This window comes from Crinia signifera, chromosome 7 (genome assembly GCF_055691185.1).
Source record: "Crinia signifera chromosome 7, ASM5569118v1, whole genome shotgun sequence".
Classification (NCBI taxonomy): Eukaryota; Metazoa; Chordata; class Amphibia; order Anura; family Myobatrachidae; genus Crinia; species Crinia signifera.
In genome coordinates this window covers 77588042-77607931 of record NC_139223.1, presented here as the reverse complement: position 1 = coordinate 77607931, position 19890 = coordinate 77588042, and the positions used below count along the sequence as shown (strand labels likewise).

General features: G+C 40.0%; 1 protein-coding gene across 3 annotated transcripts in view; it reads right to left on the bottom strand.

The window, feature by feature from the left end:
* The window catches only part of GRIN2A (glutamate ionotropic receptor NMDA type subunit 2A), a 563594-nt gene extending 551184 nt beyond the window's left edge, over positions 1–12410 (bottom strand). The window contains exons 1-4 of one of the 3 annotated variants that reach the window (XM_083153364.1): positions 12247–12410; positions 11418–11768; positions 10306–10492; positions 8514–9003 (exon numbers count right to left, since the gene is read on the bottom strand). In XM_083153364.1, coding sequence (XP_083009490.1) covers positions 8514–8912 — 399 coding nt within the window. In that variant the 5' untranslated portion in view covers positions 8913–9003; positions 10306–10492; positions 11418–11768; positions 12247–12410. Of the gene's footprint in view, positions 1–8513; positions 9004–10305; positions 10493–11417 lie in introns of all 3 variants that reach the window. The other 2 variants (XM_083153363.1, XM_083153365.1) reach the window with 2 other exon arrangements.
* Positions 12411–19890: the final 7480 nt, after the last annotated feature.

The following is a 19890-nucleotide window of genomic DNA, read 5'->3' as shown; positions in this document are numbered from 1 at the left end:
TAACACACCTCACCTGAGTATCCACACACTACACACTAAACGATTCACTTCATGAGTGATATCATTAACTATTTCCATGGAACTCGCAGGCAAATTATATATTGCATACACATTGAATGATATTGTCTGTACATGCAGTTGTTAATGACATAGCCAAAATTGAGCTGCATGTACAGATGATCACGAACATCATTAACAACATGCGGGAGAACGCATCATTAACGATATTGAGCAAAGACACTAGATGATATTACAAATGATATCCTTCAGAAAATGAGCAATATCATTTGTAATATTGCTTAGTGTGTATGGGGCTTTACATTACACCAAATCTGACCTTCAGGAAATTATCATGCTCAGTAAATGGGAGTTTACATCTGAATGTAACTTCTGCTAACATGAAAAAACGCTCTACAGAACATCACATTTTTTTGAAGTCATGTGTATGAATATTCTAGGGCAACTGAAAATTATTGCTAATGTTAGAAACTGAACAGTGGCGTAACTAGTATATTTGCACTCCCCCGCCGATTCGGCAGCACCGGCCCCCCCAAAAGTAAATTAAACACACACCCCCCCATACCCCCTTCCTCCTCCGCATGGCGCTTGCTGCCGCTGCTGCCGCACTCTTGGCAGGCTAGAGACCTGCAGATCTGGTCTGCACCGCGTCCGGCGCTCTGGCTCGAACTCCTAATAAAAACTGACCCTCACAAAATGGCTGCCCCTAATAGCAGACTGTTTTTAAGGATGCAAGAGGAGTCCGCTGCCTCCATATCCCCGTAGACCGGCACCTACGCTTACTCAGCGCCTCCCCACCCATGCAGGGTCTTCGGAGCTATAGTTACACCACTGAAACTGAATCAGTATAATGCACAAATAAAAAGATTAAAACGTGCCATGAACATGATTGCAAAATAATTTTTTCTTAAAGAAATTAATTAATGAATAGTCTTGCACCATGTACTGTACTGTAGTATTATGTAGTTCCTCTACTTTGAGAACTGCATGGAACACATTTTACATATATTCATTCCCAACCCTGTCTAACATTGTCCTGCTCAAATTATTCCATGCGCAAAATATGTTTATTTTTTGTTTTGACACTTCTCCCTATTTTAAATACAACCTTAATAAATGGTGCCAGGGTACAGTATATAAAATGTTACATTGTATTGTTTTAATGGTGCTTTAATTAAAAGTGTCCATAAAAAGATTTTGTACAAAATCTCCATTCTTAGACAATCTGCTGCATTGCACCACAGTATAAGTGGTAATGCCACTCTGACCTCCAAACATGGCACAATACAAACCCAGGAATCACATGTTTCAGTAACCATGAAATTCCAGCAAAAAATATGCAGTAACTATGATGTATTTTCCCATGTTCTGCAACTAAACAAGCAACAATTTGCAACCTCCTTGATTGAGATAGATGACTCTGTTACCTGAAGCTTGCAAGCTTTTAGTCCTATGTAATTCTATTAATTAATAAGAAAAATATGCAATAAGCTTACAATCCAAGCTGCAGTTATACATCACAACTATAGGAGTTTCCAAACGTTTTTCTACTAAAAAACCAATGAAGGCTTAAGCCCCGACAGGTGCCCTGTTCTGAGTCATCTACCTAAGCACAGATCACTAAGCACACATCGCTGCACACACTCAATGCACCTGTGGTGTGTGCTGAGGGATCTGTGTGGTGCAGTATTTGGCCTATGATTATAGGCAAAATTCTGCGATCTAATGGAGCCTTTTCATGGGGCAATTTCAGGGCATTTTCTAAGCAATTTCATTTGATTAGATTGATTAGAAAATGCCCGCACATCGCTCCATGTGTGAGGGCCATAGCCTTATGCAGATCAGATCTGAGCATACTAGCATTGCTCAGATCGCTCAGAATCGCTGTGTAGGCCCCTTAATTAGGATAGACAGTGCATGCACTGTCTATCTCTGTGGGCAATGGTGATGTGTGGGACCACGCATCGCCATCGCTATAGGGTGTACACTCAGAGCCATTCGGGCTTCATCTCTAAGTGATCTTAGGGCTTAAATGTGTGTATGCCCCATTTAATTTACAGTATTTGATTGATTACTTCATATTTGCACATTTCTTTTAATAGGATAGAATCTTGCTCTAATTCACCGAGCTGCATAATTACATGACCAAGAAAGGATGGTTCTCAAAAGACTGACCCCGATCTTAGTTGGCTATACCTGAATGTTGCATAATGATTGGATAACAAGGCATGTTAAGCAGAGTAAAGAGACCTGACATTTAGCAGAGTATGATAAGCTTTTTCTAGCTCCAGCACGTTCCCATCTCTGGGGGAATTGGTTTTGCCTCATGAATTTTACTGGAGGCTTCTGATTATTTGCACTGTATAAATACAAAATACTGTATAGTCGCAACTAAGCATGCCATATTAGGGCGATATATTTACTAAATGCTTTTTATTTTAATGAGCACAGTCACAATAGCAGTATACAGTAAATGCTAAACCAATGGGATGGGATATAAATTGTATTATTCCAAATTAAACTTAAGTTTTAGGTGAAATATCACAATTTATGGAGGTTTGTATGAAATTATTATTTATTAGTAATTTAATGATATTTTACTTTTTTATTTTTTTAACTCTTGCATCTTTAAGGCTCTTTACCTGTTGACATGTTGAACATGTATGGCATGCAAGAACAGATTTGGCAGTTACAAAATATTATGCTCGGGTCTATTTTTGCACGTTAAGCATATTCTACTCAAAGAGGGCCGAGAATATAGACACATGTACTGCAGATGTCCCATTGCATCCCTGGGGCTTTCATCTTAAACATTTTAGTGATTTTGTATTGATGTCAGTACAATTTCAACCTGAGTTAGTTTTATATGGATATTGTAACATAATAATGCTTCCAAAAATGTATTCAAATTTTTAAATAACTAGTAACACAAAAAAAAATTATTGACACTATGGGGGTGATTCAACATCACTTGGTCCCCTGTACGGGGCGGTTGGCTGAGGTCACATGATGTCAGCACCCGCCCTGTTCTCTGACATTTCTGAGCCAAATTAAAGTCAGTCTAGACTGACTTGACCATCGAATGAATGTCAGCATACACATCCATTTGCATGTTTCCGTGTGGATTCGCGGTGCAGCCGGGAAAGGGGGCGAGCATTAATTTACATGGCGGCCGGCATTAGCCCGCTCGCTAAGCAGCAAAGAACTGCGGCTTACAGAACCAAGCCAAATCAGCCCTTTTGTCCAGCCAGTCATTTTTAATAAAGATAAATAAATTGCTTGTATTCATCTCTATTAAATACAAGTTCTGCCGTATCTATGAAATGCCCCCCAACAGTTTCTGGTTACAGATAGTTGGGTGTCATATTCGAAGGAAACTCCTATTAACTACAGTATATTGCGGCATGTACAAATCCATGTAAATGGATTGTCCTAATTTTAGTGACATTTAACAATTCCAACAAAATTTAGAAAATGAAAAATAGACTAATACACAAGAATAATGTGTACTGCTTGATTAAGATGAGATTTACAAGTCACTTTGTATTTAAATCATCTTTCTACCAGCATGATAGTTTTTTTATATGCTCACAGCACTATACCTCTAAATATAATAATAATAATAATAATAATAATAATAATAATAATAAGTCTGCAAGCATTTTTTATACATTATAAACACTACTGTACTTTGAAAAGGAAGAACTGTAATGGCCAATTTACAAATCTGTTATAATCACCTTTTCTACTGATTTTCTTTAAATCTGAATTTAAGACTGAGTATGAATAATTCTGGAAATGAATGCTTTTGCTCATCATTTCTATTCATTTCTATTTAAAGACTGAATATATAAAATTTGAAACATAATCTAACCTACAGTAAACATTTTTTCCATTATAACTTGTTTCCTAGATTAATTTATCGATTTATTTTTTCTTTTTTAAATGTTAAATAGTCACACTACAGTGAGACAATAATGATTTAATTAAATTCTATTAATCTCAGTGTAAGGTGTGCGCAGATTCTGAGTTTTGCAAATTCATTTAATCGCAAGACCAAAAGATCAATTGTATACATTACACATTTTCAGTACAAAATAACAAGTACACTCTTTTGTCAGTACAGTTACAGGTCAACTTTAATTCCACTTTCACAACTCTCTGTGAAAGCTTTGTGCTCTATTGGACTGAAAGTAAATTTGCATTTAAATGAAATTAACTATTCACATGCATAATGGAATTTCCATAAAGCATGTTGCAATCACATAGTCATTTCCATCATCGATGCAGTTGAATGATATTCACCAATATAATGGCCAGCAACACAGATCTTAATTGTCATTTTAATACTTATGGACCCTCTGTTTTCATAAGCATCTCCTAATTATATATATATATATATATATATATATATATATATCACTTGTACACCTTGATAAAGGGGGACCACCCCCGAAATGTTGGTTTCATTTGCTGTGACAACACGCTTGTTTGAAAGACCCCGGAGTGCCAGTCTGCATTTATTTCCTACCAATACCCCTTCGGCAGGGCACCAGGGCAGCTGAGACGTTGTGGAGAGTGCCGGGCCGCAACAACCCCTATATATATATATATATATATATATATATATATATATATGTATATATACTATATATATATATATATATATATATATATATATATATATATATATATATACACACATACACACACCTACACACCTTGGAAATAAACTACGCAATCATTGTTAAATTATGGTCTTTCTTTGTGTTTCGAGTTCTGTGTGCATACGAAGGCTGACGTGGAATTAAAAAAAATTGTGTCTGCATTGTGGGTTGAAACGTGGCCACCCTTAGCTACAGAGCTGCCTTTATTACAAAATAAATCCAGTTTGCAGGGGACAACATTAATGAGTAGATTTATCATGGAGGTGTTACAGTATACAATTCTTACGCAACATAGTCTGTCTATACCTGAACAGTTATTAACATAGAAATAAAGTAATTACCATGTAAATGGAAATAAAAACCAAATGCAAATACAAATGGGATAAGGTCACCTATTTAGGTCAGGATGCATTGGGTTGAACATTGAAGGTCAACAAGGCTTAGGGCCCCCATACATTAGGCCGACTTGTCCTAAGTACAAGTCGGCCCCAATTTCCCCCTGAGCTGCCCCAGCAGCTCCCCGGGGGAGCTTGATTATATTTGGCACTTGATGTGCCATTATTACATGTGATAAATCTGATGCGATTTATCACATAAAAAAAAAAAAAAACCTGTGAAAGCGGCAGCAGAGGAGGGTCCAGGAGTACAACTCTGCTGGAGAGTTTTAGAGGCAGGCGGGGGTCGGAGAGCAGGGACCGTTCCGGGGGATCAGCAGCGGCATCCAGCAGTGGCAGGCTGAGAGCTGGGGACAGGTCCGGGGGAGCGGCAGGGGCATCCAGCAGTGGCATGCTGAGAGTGGGTGACAGGTCCGGGGGAGCGGCAGGACGGACCGCAGACGCAGAGCAGAGAGTGAGACCTGGTGCGCGGCGGGAGAATAGGAAGAAATCCTATTCAAAAGACTGGGCGGCCGCTGATTGGCTGAGAGCTCATCCAATCAGCGGCCGTCCAGTCTTTTGAATAGGATGGTTTCTATTCTCACGCTCGCCGTGGGGACCAGAGTAGCGGCGGGAGAATAGAAACCATCCTATTCAAAAGACTGGACGGCCGCTGATTGGCTGAGCTCTCAGCCAATCAGCGGCCGCCCAGTCTTTTGAATAGGATTTCTTCCTATTCTCCCGCCGCGCACCCGGTCTCACTCTCTGCTCTGCGTCTGCGGTCCCCGCCTGCCGCTCCCGGCCTGCTCCTGTCGCTCCCCCGGACTGGTCCACGAGAGGGGTCAGGCTAGTGCCCGCGGCCACACCAGGTGCCCATTGATATATCAGAACTGACCCATCATGGGCATGATGTGCCCATGATGGGTCAGATTCCGATATATCTTAAGATCAGCAGGTCCGACGCCCTGATCCGATCCGATTTGCGCGGGAATGCGCATCAGATCATATCAGATGTCACGAACTTCTGATTTTGGGCCGATTTCACCAGATTTATCTGCCCAAAGTGCCAAAATCTGGTGAAATGGGGGCCTTTAGTTGGATGCCTGAAATAGGTTGACATGGGTAAGGTTGACAGGGTTGGAAGGTCGACACATGCATTAAGTCGACAATGGGAAGATTGACAGTCAAAAGGTTAACCTGAGTTTTTCTCGTGATTTTTTTAGCCGTCAAGTGCCGACAGGCAGTATTTCGTGACCTACCATCCACTATGGCGTTGCGGGAGAATAAAATAGTGTGCCGAGTGCAGTGAGGCATCGTGCCCGAAGCATGGAAAGTGCAGCGAGCCAATGCGAGGGGACGTTGTACACTCATGTCGACCTTTTCACCATTGACCTTCCCATTGTCCACCTAATACTTGTGTTGACCTTCCAACTCTGTCGACCATAGCAATGTCGTCTTACAGTATTTCAGGTGTCGAACTAAGCCCTGTTGACCTTCAGTTGTCAACCCAATGCATGTTGACCTAAATAGGGTCAACACAATGACCAATACCCATACAAAATTAAAGTATATATTAACTTCAAATACAGTAGTACAAACATCTGTTGCCCTCTGTTTAGACGGTCAAATGGGAATCTACTTTCTTGCTGCAGTCTGACTGCAAATCTCAATGTATCAATGGCAACAAATCACAGTAACCATACTTGAATATTAATAATATCGGTGGGCAGGATCAAGATGATCTCAGCCATTTAGAAGTGTTCTCTACTTTTCAAGATCATCATCATAACATGTTGCACCAATAGCCACATCTGACACATGCAAATGTATCTATGATATGGCTAGCATGGGATGCAGGTAGAGCAAACAGACCCATTGTGTTCCTTGTCCACTTTTATACACACCCACTTCCAAAGGTGGCCAATAAACAGTTCTGCAGCAGCTGTTGAACTACTCATCCCAGCATGCACTGCTACTGTTTTAGCATGGCAAAATATCAAAACTGTGCAAAGGAATGCTGGTACATGTATTTCTATACCAGTTGCAGGGCCATCTATCTCCCACTCCTGCTTCTAACTCCTGTTTTGCCCACCAAGTGCAAGTGCAAAATGTATCCTTGTCACCACAATGATGGATGCGTAACAATATATGTAATCTGTTCTGGCGGGGGCAAGGAAGAAAAACTCCCAAACTAAAAAATACTGCATCCATCTTAAAGCAATAAGAGCAGGGAAGCACTATACATGTTTGATGTGAAATGTAGTAAACAGTCATGGCAATATAGAGCGAGTAAGGAAAGGAAGACGAGTTGAATAGTAGGATGGAAAGTCATTATATATTGTGAACAAGAAGACTAATATTATGAGGGTGAGTTTATAGAAAAAGGGCTGTAGCAAGTTTAACAAAATAAATAATCATCTCTCCTGATAAATATGATTGATAATGATATAAGTTATATGTAAAACAAATGTACATGCTAATATATAAACATACGTAGAACAGTATATCAAACTATCCCGGTATTAGTTTTAATTCCCAAAGGGCAAAAAGGTAAATGCTCTCTTTACATACAAATAGCTCAGCCTTTCTGGAATGTGTTTCATAATAAAGCAAGTAATAAAGTAACCAATACAGTGCACTCTAGTGGCAAATTGTCCATGCTACTTTTTGACAGTTGAGTAATGGGTGTCATATATGCACATAATGTACAAAGACTTTCATTTCTGTGGGGCAGTCCATCATCTCAAAGTGTCTGGACAGTCTTTCATCGAATATGAAAACTGTTCCAATGTTTTCACCTAATAAGCCTGACATACATTGCATTTTTCTCTATTACGTTTTCAAGTAAAATTCACAGCAGTGACAAGGTGAACTGTTATTTTCAAAAGACCTTTGTTTGGGACGTTCAGTATTGTACTTTATTTCTGAATCTATTCTTCAGCCCCTCTTCTGTACCCTTTAATACTATCCTTAAATAACTCTATGATTATAAACCAATATGTACTACTTTAAACCCACATTAGCAAATGTCCTGTTAAGTAAACATAACACATACAGTGTTGATTGAGATAAATCATTGTATCCCATAGGATGCATGTTTCGGTAACCTGTGTGATAATTGATATTCAAAATGATATGATAGATATATAGATGATAGATAGATAGATAGATAACAATTATGAATAATATATACTTTAAGCTATAGTAAAAATGCTAATCTATTCATCAGTTATCCTACGCAATATACTGTATTCCCATTCAAATGCTAAATGCTGCATTGCTAATTAAAGTGTGCAGTGGTATATTCTCCTCATTCTGTAGATAAGCCGAGCTCAGCACTTTATGTGATTAATTGACCAAGACGTTCAAAATGTGCATTGGGAGGGTGAGAATTTGAAGGCAAACAGAGTGGTTCTAATGCCAAACAGGTGCATTGCATTTATGAATTCCTTACCTTATCTGCCATAATCATTGAAGACCCACCATGAATACCTAGAATCGGGATGAAGGTCTGAGATGAAACAAAATCCAAAATCTGAGCTATGGCCTCATGGTCAGTGTCATCTCCAAAAACCACACCGTGAATCTTGGTGCCTGACATCAGGTCACACATGTGGGTAATGATACTTTTGGGGTCAGTCTGGTTTACTAGCAGGGTCACCACATTGACGTCAAAGTTTGAGGACATATCCCTTGTCCAAAGAGACCGGATATCTCTCTCTGAAATATAACGAGTTCTTCCCAAAATAACTGCAATGTTCAGGACAGGAAAAGTTTTCTCTGCTCCATGACCCAGATCCACCATATTTAGTAGAGCATGGAGGAGTAACACAGCAGAGCCAAAAGGATCCATCTTGTCCAACTTTACTCCCTGTGGAAATTGATCACAAAGTGTCAGGTTTTTCTCCCACAACCTCCTTCTCTTGTAGCCATTGATCTTGAATCTAAACACAAAAGAAGAACTGAACAGTTCATTTGGTGCAGTGAATATGGCTTTAGCAGTGCAATCAATTAGCTCCCCAGCTCCCCTTTGTTTAATATCAGACTTGTGTCATGTTTTCCCCAAACCAGAGTTCCCCAGTGACAGTGTTGTGAAGATGCATTGGGTAGTTAGGATGAAAGACTCTGCATGCTGACTTTCCACAATATAATTGCTCCCATTTCAGCTCTGCAATATTGTGAAAACACTTATAGATGACATATATAGAGCCCCTCTGCATAATTACTACACCCCTGCAGATGACAGAGTAGGTCTAATATCAGCAAAAAATCTGGCACATTTATTATTTCTTATATAATATGCTGTACAAGAGAAGGCTTCATCTTAGTTGTGCTGATGTGCAGGTACTATTTATACTTTTCTACATCTTTATGCATTTTAATTGGTAAATAGCTGAGACCCTCGGATAATCAGTCAATTAGAGCACACTGTGATTTTTGGCTGTCTCGTTTGGTTGCCTGTGACTCACATTCCTTTACTTTGTGCAGCGTATTTACTTCCTCTTGTCGCCATGGTATCGCATGATGTGTCTGAGACACTGCAGATTACATCTTCAGGGGGATACCCCTGCAGTATTCTCTGCTACTCCATTCACTGCAAGGATGCAATCATATACTGTGCATGTATATATGTATGTATGTATGTATGTATGTATGTATGTATGTATGTATGTATGTATGTATGCCTGTATGTATGTATGAGATAGATAGATAGATAGATAGATAGATAGATAGATAGATAGATAGATAGATAGATAGATAGATAGATAGATAGATTCACACACATATGAGTCCAATCAGCACTTAGCTACCTGGCATTGCCAAAGTACAGCTAGCTGTATGGTTGCAGATAACAATCGTCACCTGTGCTGAGCCCCAGTCATTATCCCCAGCACTCTGCACAAACAAATACTGATCTGCCATGCAGAGGTATTAATATACTGTATATCTTTATGTTAGGACTTTCATCATATTGAAATCATTGAGACTCCTATACCTCTCCATATAGTCCGAAGAAATACAAAACAGACATGATACACATCATACGCTATAAAAATAGCCTTATAAGGCATGCATGTTAGAGCTGTGTGTTTGCTGGGGATTGCAGGGAAGCTCCTGGTATTACGTACATTATGCTTCGTTCTGGTAGACTTTACTTCCCATTCATATGGCAAGATGAAAAGTACACCAGCACCCCCTCCTGGTTAAACATGTCATAACAAGTTACTATGGAACAAATAACATACCAGTGCCTTCAGAAGATGTGCTTGTTATTTGGCATGCTGCAAAGTTTGGCATCGCGTAGCACTCAGCACCTCTTCTTAGGATGCTCCTTCAGTCTTTCCTCCAAGAACATTTTCCTTGCTGCAATTTGATTTCCACAGAGCTGCCGACAAAACCAGCCACCCCAGTTGGTGTATATGCAATAACTGCCTATAGAAATGTGAACATCAGGATAGATAAATAAATAAATAAATAAATAGAAGAATGCAGTTAATTATATATATATATATATATATATATATATATATATATATATATATATATATATATATGCATGTTGCAGATTAGTAGAACACATTTACTTGACATGACCAGTATAATACAATAACTACATTGACCCATATAGGTAATTTGTTCACTATGTATCAATTCCTATACAATAAAACATATAAGTAATGTATAAACCATTCTCAGCAGACCTGATCAGCATTGGCTAATGAACAATGTGTGCATTTAGCTGCGGGGTTAAGGGATCACTTTACATACTGATGTCTTAATCAGAGCCACCAATTTCAACTAGAATTTTAAATGCTACTTAAGACATCACCGATATATATATTACAATACCAATAAATGATCAATTTCTCCTAGAGGAGTAAAAAAAAAAAAAAAACCTGGATAGCTTTGAACCATCTTCCCAAAGTTACATCTTATTACAGTAATAGTCTACAGGGCATATGTCACATGACAAGACTGGCACATTTCAAAGAGCAGATACAGTATAACTGTGGTAGTTATATCTCATGCCTTGCAGTAAGTGAGATAAACTAAAAGACCAAATGCAACTGCCTTGTTCTGATTGAGATTTAATGATGCAGAATCTCACACTTGTTCGAGATTACATGGACCCTTGGCATTTGGCAGTTGTGAGATCTCCTTTCTAGTTTTGAGCAATTACAATTTAAAAAAAAAGGCTTGAAAATAAATCCCAGACACCCAACTGTACAGTACTCACAAGCTGCGATCTGACATTTGATATGCTCCTATCTCTTGTAAACATGGTACTTGAATTAATTAATAAGTCATGAGGAAGCAACTAAACACAATACAACTAAACCAGATACTGGATACTCACTGCATTCTTCAATCAAATACTGTAGCTTCAGGCTAGGATCCCACAAAGTCATGGCAGTAAATCCCCTTTGCAAAGCAATGCAGTAGAAAAATGTCTGTTTACACCTCGGATCACCCGGTTAGCCTCTCACATCGCAGACAATGCAGCATCCATCAGCATTACAAACCCCCAATGTTAAAGTTTAGGACAGGCTGGCAAACTGAGAACTGTTCTTCATCCATTGGAATCTGCATCCTTCTCTTGGTGTAGACATTTCTATTTTTTTCTGCAGCAGAATAGTAGGACAGCATATCCAGTCTCTGTATTCCTCATAGCTTTTGGGAAACTGAGGGTTGCAGTCAGCTACACATCCTTAAGGTAAGAGAGGGAATTACAGTCAGCTCAACCCCATGAGTGAGAGCATTGCAAAGAACACAGATATGGAATGCAAGGCACCAGCGCTGCAGTCAAGTTCAGAGAAGCATCTATAGTACAATACAATACAGACGGAGAATCCGTTCTGTATTCTGCAGAAGTTCTCCCTGGCTGCTATGCTAAGCTGGAGAATGGCATGCGTTACACAGGAGGGACAAATTGGTATTTTTGTATTGCATCTGCAGCTGACAAAACAAGCTGCTGCTAATATATAATCCCTGCTGTGGTCATGATCATTTTGCTGTTGATTGCATACTTGCATTACATGTTACAATGAGATTACCCATTAGCATTGTGTGTCAGAATGTGTTAGAGAGCTGTGCGTGTGCTCAGCCTGTGTTCTATGCAGTGTCTCATGCTGCTGTCCAAGGTGCTGAAACAGCCTCCTCTCAATATTGACAGACGATTAAAATACCTGGCCAGCTTTTGCTTACGTATCCATGCTACAGATCATTACGACGAGTAAAGATATGATCTGTCAGCGCTGTTTTATTGTTATTCTCGTGTAGCCATCATTCTGAACACAGCAGCGATGGCTTCAGACCGGATTCCTTAAATTCACTAGCAGAGGGATGCGTGTTAAAGTCCAACCAGCAATACTAGTAGCAAACTGCAATGCACCGAAATGTGGCTCTGATAGCACACAGAAAGAAATCGAACATTACACCTAAATTAGCACCTAAAATCAATATAATAAGGCTATATGTATTGTCCCTCTTTAGTTATGTCTAACATTGGTAGATGAAACACATTCATTTAATGTTTGTTATAGAGCAAACACAAATGATAAAAAGAGTACAGTATATTACTTGTCAAAGAATAAAACCCCGTTTTATTGCAAATTAATCACAGTGACAGTCAAATGACTTGAGACAAAGCCTATTTTTACAGTAACAGGGCTGCCATGTCGACAGAGACATTAGAAAAGTATAAACCATTTGTTTAATTTCTTTAAAGATATACCAAAGTGCTCATATGAATTTATTTACACTGGTATTTAGAAGTGGCCCTTTTAATAAGCTTCCAGTGGTTTTTTTTATTATAAAGCCCTATATACTCCCCATTAATGAAGTATCCACCGCTCTGTAATTTGCAGCAATGTATATGAAAGTATTCATCATTGCTCTGAGGGACAGATGCTCCAAAAAGCATATATTTCATGTTCTCTAGCAGAGACATTTTTACTGATACAAAGTTTTGTAAAAGTTTACAAAGACTGCAATGTCACACTGGGGTTTATTCTAGTTCATTCTTTCTGACAAAATCCTTCTTAGATGGACAAAACCATGTGCACTGCAGGGGGGCAGATGTAACATGTGCAGATAGAATTAGATTTGGGTGAGTTATTTTGTTCCTGTGCAGGGTAAATACGGACTGCTTTATTTTACACTGCAATATAGATCTCACTTTGAAGTAAAACCCCACCCAAATCTAATTCTCTCTGCACAAGTTACATCTGCCCCACCCGCAGTGCACATGGTTTTGTCCATCTAAGAAGGATTTTGTCAGAAAGAATGAACTAGAATAACCCCCACTATCCGATATGAATGAACCATATACACAATAACAATATTGTTAGCTATATCATTGTGTATATCATTCAGTGTGTACCCACTATATAATTAATAATGTGTGCTCCCACAGATTGTTATCCATAAGCCGATTGTCTGAAAATGCAGTCCAAACTCTATGATATCATCAGTGACTACATGTTTGACAGGGACTGGGTGATGTCACTGAATGATATCTTTAACATTATCATTTAGTGTTTACCCGCAGGACATTTATTTTTGTGGCACTTGTGATATTGTACAGTTTTATGGGGCATGCGTGTGTCTGTGTGAGCTGGGTTGCGCACAGTAAATACCAAAGGAAGGATCTGAATGGACTCATCTTCAGACTAAAGAACTTGTAATAGGATGAGCAGGGCTCCAACCGACAGGAGCCGCCATCAGACGGAAGGGGGCGCCCACGCATGAGATGCTCCAGGATCCCCATTCCATCTGAGCCCACCTCCGCCACCTCTCGCCAGCAGAGGGAAACTGGCGGTTCCCAGCACTGATTGAGGGGCGTTCCATCTGTTTGATGACATTGGTGTGAGATGTGGTAGTCGGTAGTGGTGGTCATTACCAGCCACATGGAGCAAAGGGGCAGAGTATAGAGTTCTTCTACAGATGCCAATGGGACACCATCACATATATTGTGATTGTGTATTTTACATTCATTTGTGTCAACTTACAGGAATGTGGGTTGAATGCTTTGCAGACTTCTATTGGAACAAAATGCAACACATTTACTGTGTAAGGGTTATGTAAAAAGCAGAGACCTGCCATAATTTAGCCGCCCTGCCAGAGTGAAATCCCACCCATGTGCAAGGCTGTGATTGGCATTGCAGCCTTGTGAAAATCTGAAAATCCATTTGCAATCACTCACCATCAGAAGACTGGCTCGGTATGTTCATTGAATGAATAGCCAAGGACTTACTCGGCGGCTGCACTAAAACTGGGTGATAGGGGCCACAGCTGACATCAGATGTCCTTCCTGAAAATGGATGGCTCCGCCTGTGTTTTTCTCTGACACTCCCTTCAAGCGTCTGGGTGCCACACCCAAACACAGACAACCTGTCAATCACTTTTGCTTACAGCCAGCAATGAAAACGCATTGCTGGCTTTCATTGCATGTGCATTAATTTGATAATTACTCTGGCCGTGATTTTACAGCCAAGCGTATAGGTCTGAATTGGGCCCATAGTACACTATCCCCAGGGGTGCAAATACAGGAGACAATGAAAGGCAGTTGTGGTGGAAGTCAATGGGGTGGTGGACGTCAATGGTCCAGCAGACACAGGACCCCTCCCACAGCATCTGGCACCTATAGGGTGGGACTTCATCTTGCGAGAGCACTCCCTTCACCCTAATGTTCCTCCCTCCTTACAGATGTAGAGAGGCAAAGAAAGCTAAACACGATGACTACTATAGCAAACAGGTTCAATGTAACTAGGCCAGACTTATGTAATTAGTGTTGTCCCCCATCTCTGCACCCGTGTCGCTGGGATGGGATGTAGGTATTGGATGCGAAAAGGGTCTCATCACTATGCTCCTAGTATGAACTTATGCCCCTGTAGACCATATACAGGATGCACCCTATATGCCCCTGTACACCATATACAGGATGCACCCTATATGCCCGTGTACACCATGTACTGTATAGAATGACACTATTGTCACCATTAACCTCTGCCACCAGGTTTTATTCTTTTTTTGTTGCCTTTAATTACAGAAACACCACCCCCCCCCCCCCCCCTTTAAGTGTGGATGAGCCCCATGTGCAGTCTCCTCCATCTGAGTCTCTGAGTCTCTGAGTCTAAGCAGGGAGGATAGTGCAGGAGAGCTGGGGAAACATCACTGGAGAGATGCAGGAAGGAAGGATAGCAGTGGTAATAAAGGGGAAATATCACTGGATAGAATTGGGTAAGGTAGTGCTGAAGAGATGGGAAAATGTTGCTGGAGAGTTGGAGGGAGGAAGGCACTTAAAATATGAGAAAATATTGCTGTAGTGATGGAGGCAGGATAATGCTGGAGAGATAGAGTAAATGACACTGGAGAAATGAAAGGATAATAGCTCTGGAAAAAGATTGAAATGCTGCTGGAGAGATGCAGATAGGATCCTGCTTGATAGATTGGAAATGTCTTCGGAGATATGGGGGAAATTTCACACATTAGACAAAGCTAGACTTTATTTCATTTAAAACATGATCTACACTTAGCATATGGTTGTTGCAAGGTTAAGCCGTGCGACCAATGGCGCAATCTATAAGTGAACACAAAGCATGATTACAGCGTGTGTAGACACTAAAAGTAGGGGTCTCAGTCCTTGCACCTTTGAACACATGGATGTACACCAGGGAAAGGCACTGTAATGAGATTAGCATAAAGCAGCAGATGTAACTACAGCAAATGGAGACCGCAATTTAATCCTACTCACAATCTGGCCTTTTGAAGAAGAATTATCCGGCTCCCCCTCAAATCAATAACATCAAATCATTTTATTGTCACTACAACATTAAAAATGCATAAGTGAAAGCCAAGGAAGAAAAAAAAGGCAAGAAGTACTCACAATTCACACACTACAAACTTAAAATAACAGATGGGAAAAAAACTAGTCTGCAACCGACTAGTACAGCAACCTAAGTATCTATAACGTTTCCCAGAGGGCAACAGGAAGAAAATAGAATAACAAGGATGTCTAGGTTCTAAAATAATTTATTAACCTCAACTTTCCGTATTTTAAAAAAATAACAGCCATCCTAGGGAAGGGTTGGCAATGACCTTTTCTGCGGCCTTGACTATCCTATCACTTAGAATTCCCATACCATACCACAATGGCATAAGTAAACAGACTCTCTCAATTACACAGCAATAGAAATTCATAAGTATTGGCATAGTATTTAGGTGGCCTGCTGCTTGCAGTCTCTGCAGAAAAAAAGACGTTGCTGAGCCTCTACAACTGCTATAGCAGTTTTTGAGGACCAGGACAGATCCTCAGTAAATGTAATCCCCAAGAATTTAATATTAGTAACCCTCTCCACCTCCTCTCCGTTTAAGACTAGCGGTCTGATGGTTGATCTTCTGGATCTTCTCAAATCTATGACCACCTCCTTTGTCTTTTTACTATTTAGGAGTAAGTTATTAATCTCTTCCCAGTTAATCAGTTGCTGCACCTCCATTCTATAACTCTCCTCCTCCCCCTCACTGATCAAACTCACTACCATAGTATCTTCAACAAATGTAATAATGAGGTTGGACTCTGAATTTAAATAACAATCTGAAGTGTACAATGAGTACAAAAAAAATGACTCAAGACACATCCTTGGGGGACACCTATGTTTAAAACAAGTTCTGATGAGAAAGTTGAAGTCATCCTAACTGACTGGAGGACCGGTTAAGAAATCCAACAGCCAATTGCCTATGGGAACATTGTAACCGATCTCTCGAAGCTTCGCAATCAACATCACAGGCACAACAGTGTTAAAAGCAGAGCTATAATCCACAAATAATAATCTAACATATGAGTCCTTGTTCTCCAGATGACAGAGAATTTTATGAAGAAGAGCAGCATTCTTGGTGGATCTATTGACCTAGATGAAAATTGATAACGGTCAAAACCCACCAGGATAACACCCTTAAGGTGATCCAGAACCACTCTCTGAAAACACCTTATAATTAGAGATGTGAGGGCAGTCGGACAATAGTCATTCAAACCATATACTCCCACTGATTTAGGAACATGGACAATTGTACTGACTTTAAAACATTGCAGGACAACACAGTATGCTAATTATAAATTAAAAATCCTTGTAAAAATTCCTGCTAATTGGTCAGCAAAGGCACATAAAATCCTACCTAAGATGCCATCTGGACCAGGGGCTTTCCTTACATTAGTTTGCTGTAGACATAACTCTAACTCAGATAATCTGACTGATCACAGATTTTAACTGCAATGTAACTAAAATGTATTAGACTCATCCACAGTAGTCCCATTAGTTTTACATAAATCAGTATTGGAACCACTGTGGTTCGATATAAGCTTGATCCCATGCCACACTGATCTCGCATCCCCAGTTTCGTTAAAATGGGCATTTATTTTTTTCCAAATACTGTAGGCCTTTAGACTACTAAATGCCCCTCTTCAAATTTGAATGAGTGACTGTATATGCTGCTATATTTTTAAATCTAAACACCCCAGCTCTAGATCTTAACAGGGAATTATTCATGGCTTCTTATTTGGGAATAAACGTATTCTCTTTTTCTTAGTTACACCCTCTATACAAAATTTAAGGTACATCAAAAGCATGGAAGCTAGGGAGTCCATATTGATGCTAGAACCATGGGTTGTCTCTCCAACAAACAGGTCCCAATCTATACATTTTAGACACCCCTGCAAGCTCAGAAGAGCCCCATCAGGCCACACTGTAGTGTTCTAAATAACTGGCCTAGACTTTTTAAACACTGGAAGATAGTTTGGGACTAATAATGAAAAATGATCTGACTTCTATGAGGACACAAAATAGTCCTGTAAGCGTCTGATGTCTGTATATACATGGTCCACATTTTGAGAAAAATTTGGGTGAACCGATTTTAATTTAGCCTGATTAAAGTCACCGGCAACAATAAAGGCACACTCCAGATGGCCAGTCGGACCTTACCTCTATTAGGACTGCCTCCAGATATTTCCAGAACTGATTCTCCATCCCAATCCACCTTGTTGCACTGTGATGCAAATTTGTCATATGGCATCTTGTTGCTCCTTATGTCAGATGCACCATGTATTGCACACTGGTCCTTATTCAACATGGATCGCTAGTTAGAGAAAAAGTAGTAGAAAAAAGATCCATTTGCAAAAAGCAAACCATCGAACAGTTCTTTCCATCTGTGCCAGTCTAGGGCTTCCACAAATCTTCTAAATGACCAGGCTGGAAGTGGTCATTACTGACGTCAAAGACCCACCCGAAGAAAAGCCTTGGCAGGTCTATGTTTTCACAAGCACATCCAGAAAATGTCATGTATCCTCCCCTAAATACTGGCTTCCTGTCAGTCAAACTGCTCGGTGACTTTGATAGGTATAGATATTTAGTCACTAACTGCGACCATGCATGCACAATCCAAATGGTGTGCACACACAGCCGTCTGACTTACAGTTGATCAACACAAATACATCACTATCAGAATTTGTGCTTAATATATTACTGATATGAACAGATAATAATTGATCTATGCTCCCACTATGCATAACATTGCATAACCTGCATTAATACGGTTGTGATATGACTGGCTCACAGTTGGGTTCCCGGCGGTCAGTATGCTGACATCGGAATCCCGGCCATCAGTACTCTGAAAGGTGCAAAAAGCCACAGTGCGCCTCACACTGTGGGCTCGGTGGCTCGCTGAACTCGCCACAGGTTCTATTCTCCCTCTATGGGGTCATGGACTCCGATGAGGGAGAATGGCCCCTGTTGGTCAAGATACCGACTGTCAGGTAGTTGAACAGATGGGATTTTGATGTTGTATACTGACCATTGGGATCCCGATTGTCAGCCAGTCATAAAACACCCCTGGTTAACAATAAAAGGAATGACAGGGGAGTTTTAAGACTGGATCCATCCTAGGGTTCTAATGGAATTAAGGGAGGAGGTAGCAAAGCCTCTGTATTATATTTTTGAATAATCTTTTTCTTCAGGTACAGTATAGTACCTATGTGAATAACATCAGTGGCAACCAGCATGGGTTTGCAAAAAATCATTCATGCCAAACTAACCTAATAAGTTTTTATGAGAAATTGAGCACAAACATTTACGTTGGCAATGCTGTAGACATGATATACCTGGATTTTGCAAAGGCGTTTGAAACTGTGCCCCATAGGAGACTGATTACTAGAATGGAGGAAGTGGGACAAGGGGTTACAATGTGTAGCTGGGGTAAGAAATTGGCTGCAGGATAGAGAACAGAGATTGGTTGTAAATGATGCATTCTCAAGTTGGATATATGTACTAAGTGTACAGGGCTCAATGCTAGGGCCTCTTCTGTTTACCATATTTATTATTGACCTAGAGGATGGAATATTAAGCAGAGTATCCATCTTTGTGGACGACACAAAACTGTGTAGTGTAATTAGAATGGTTGAGGATGTCTCCCTGCTCAGATGGATTTAACTAAATTAGATAAGTGGGCAGAAAATGGAAAATGAGGTTCAATTTACAGTAGATAAATGTAAGGTTATGCATCTTGGGAGGCATAACATGTGGGTATATTATATCATGGGGTATAATGAGGGAAATTAGAAATGTAAAGAACCTAGGAGTCCTAATTGATAACTGTGCCATACACAGTGTCATAGAGTAGTCAGGAAAACCAACAGAATACTAGCATGTATGGGGAATGGAAACTAGAAACAGAAATGTAATCCTGCCACTCTACAAGGCATTGGTTAGAACGCCTTTGGAATTTGCAGTGCAATTCTGGGCTCCTCGTAACAAAAAAGACATGAAAGAACTGAAAAAAGA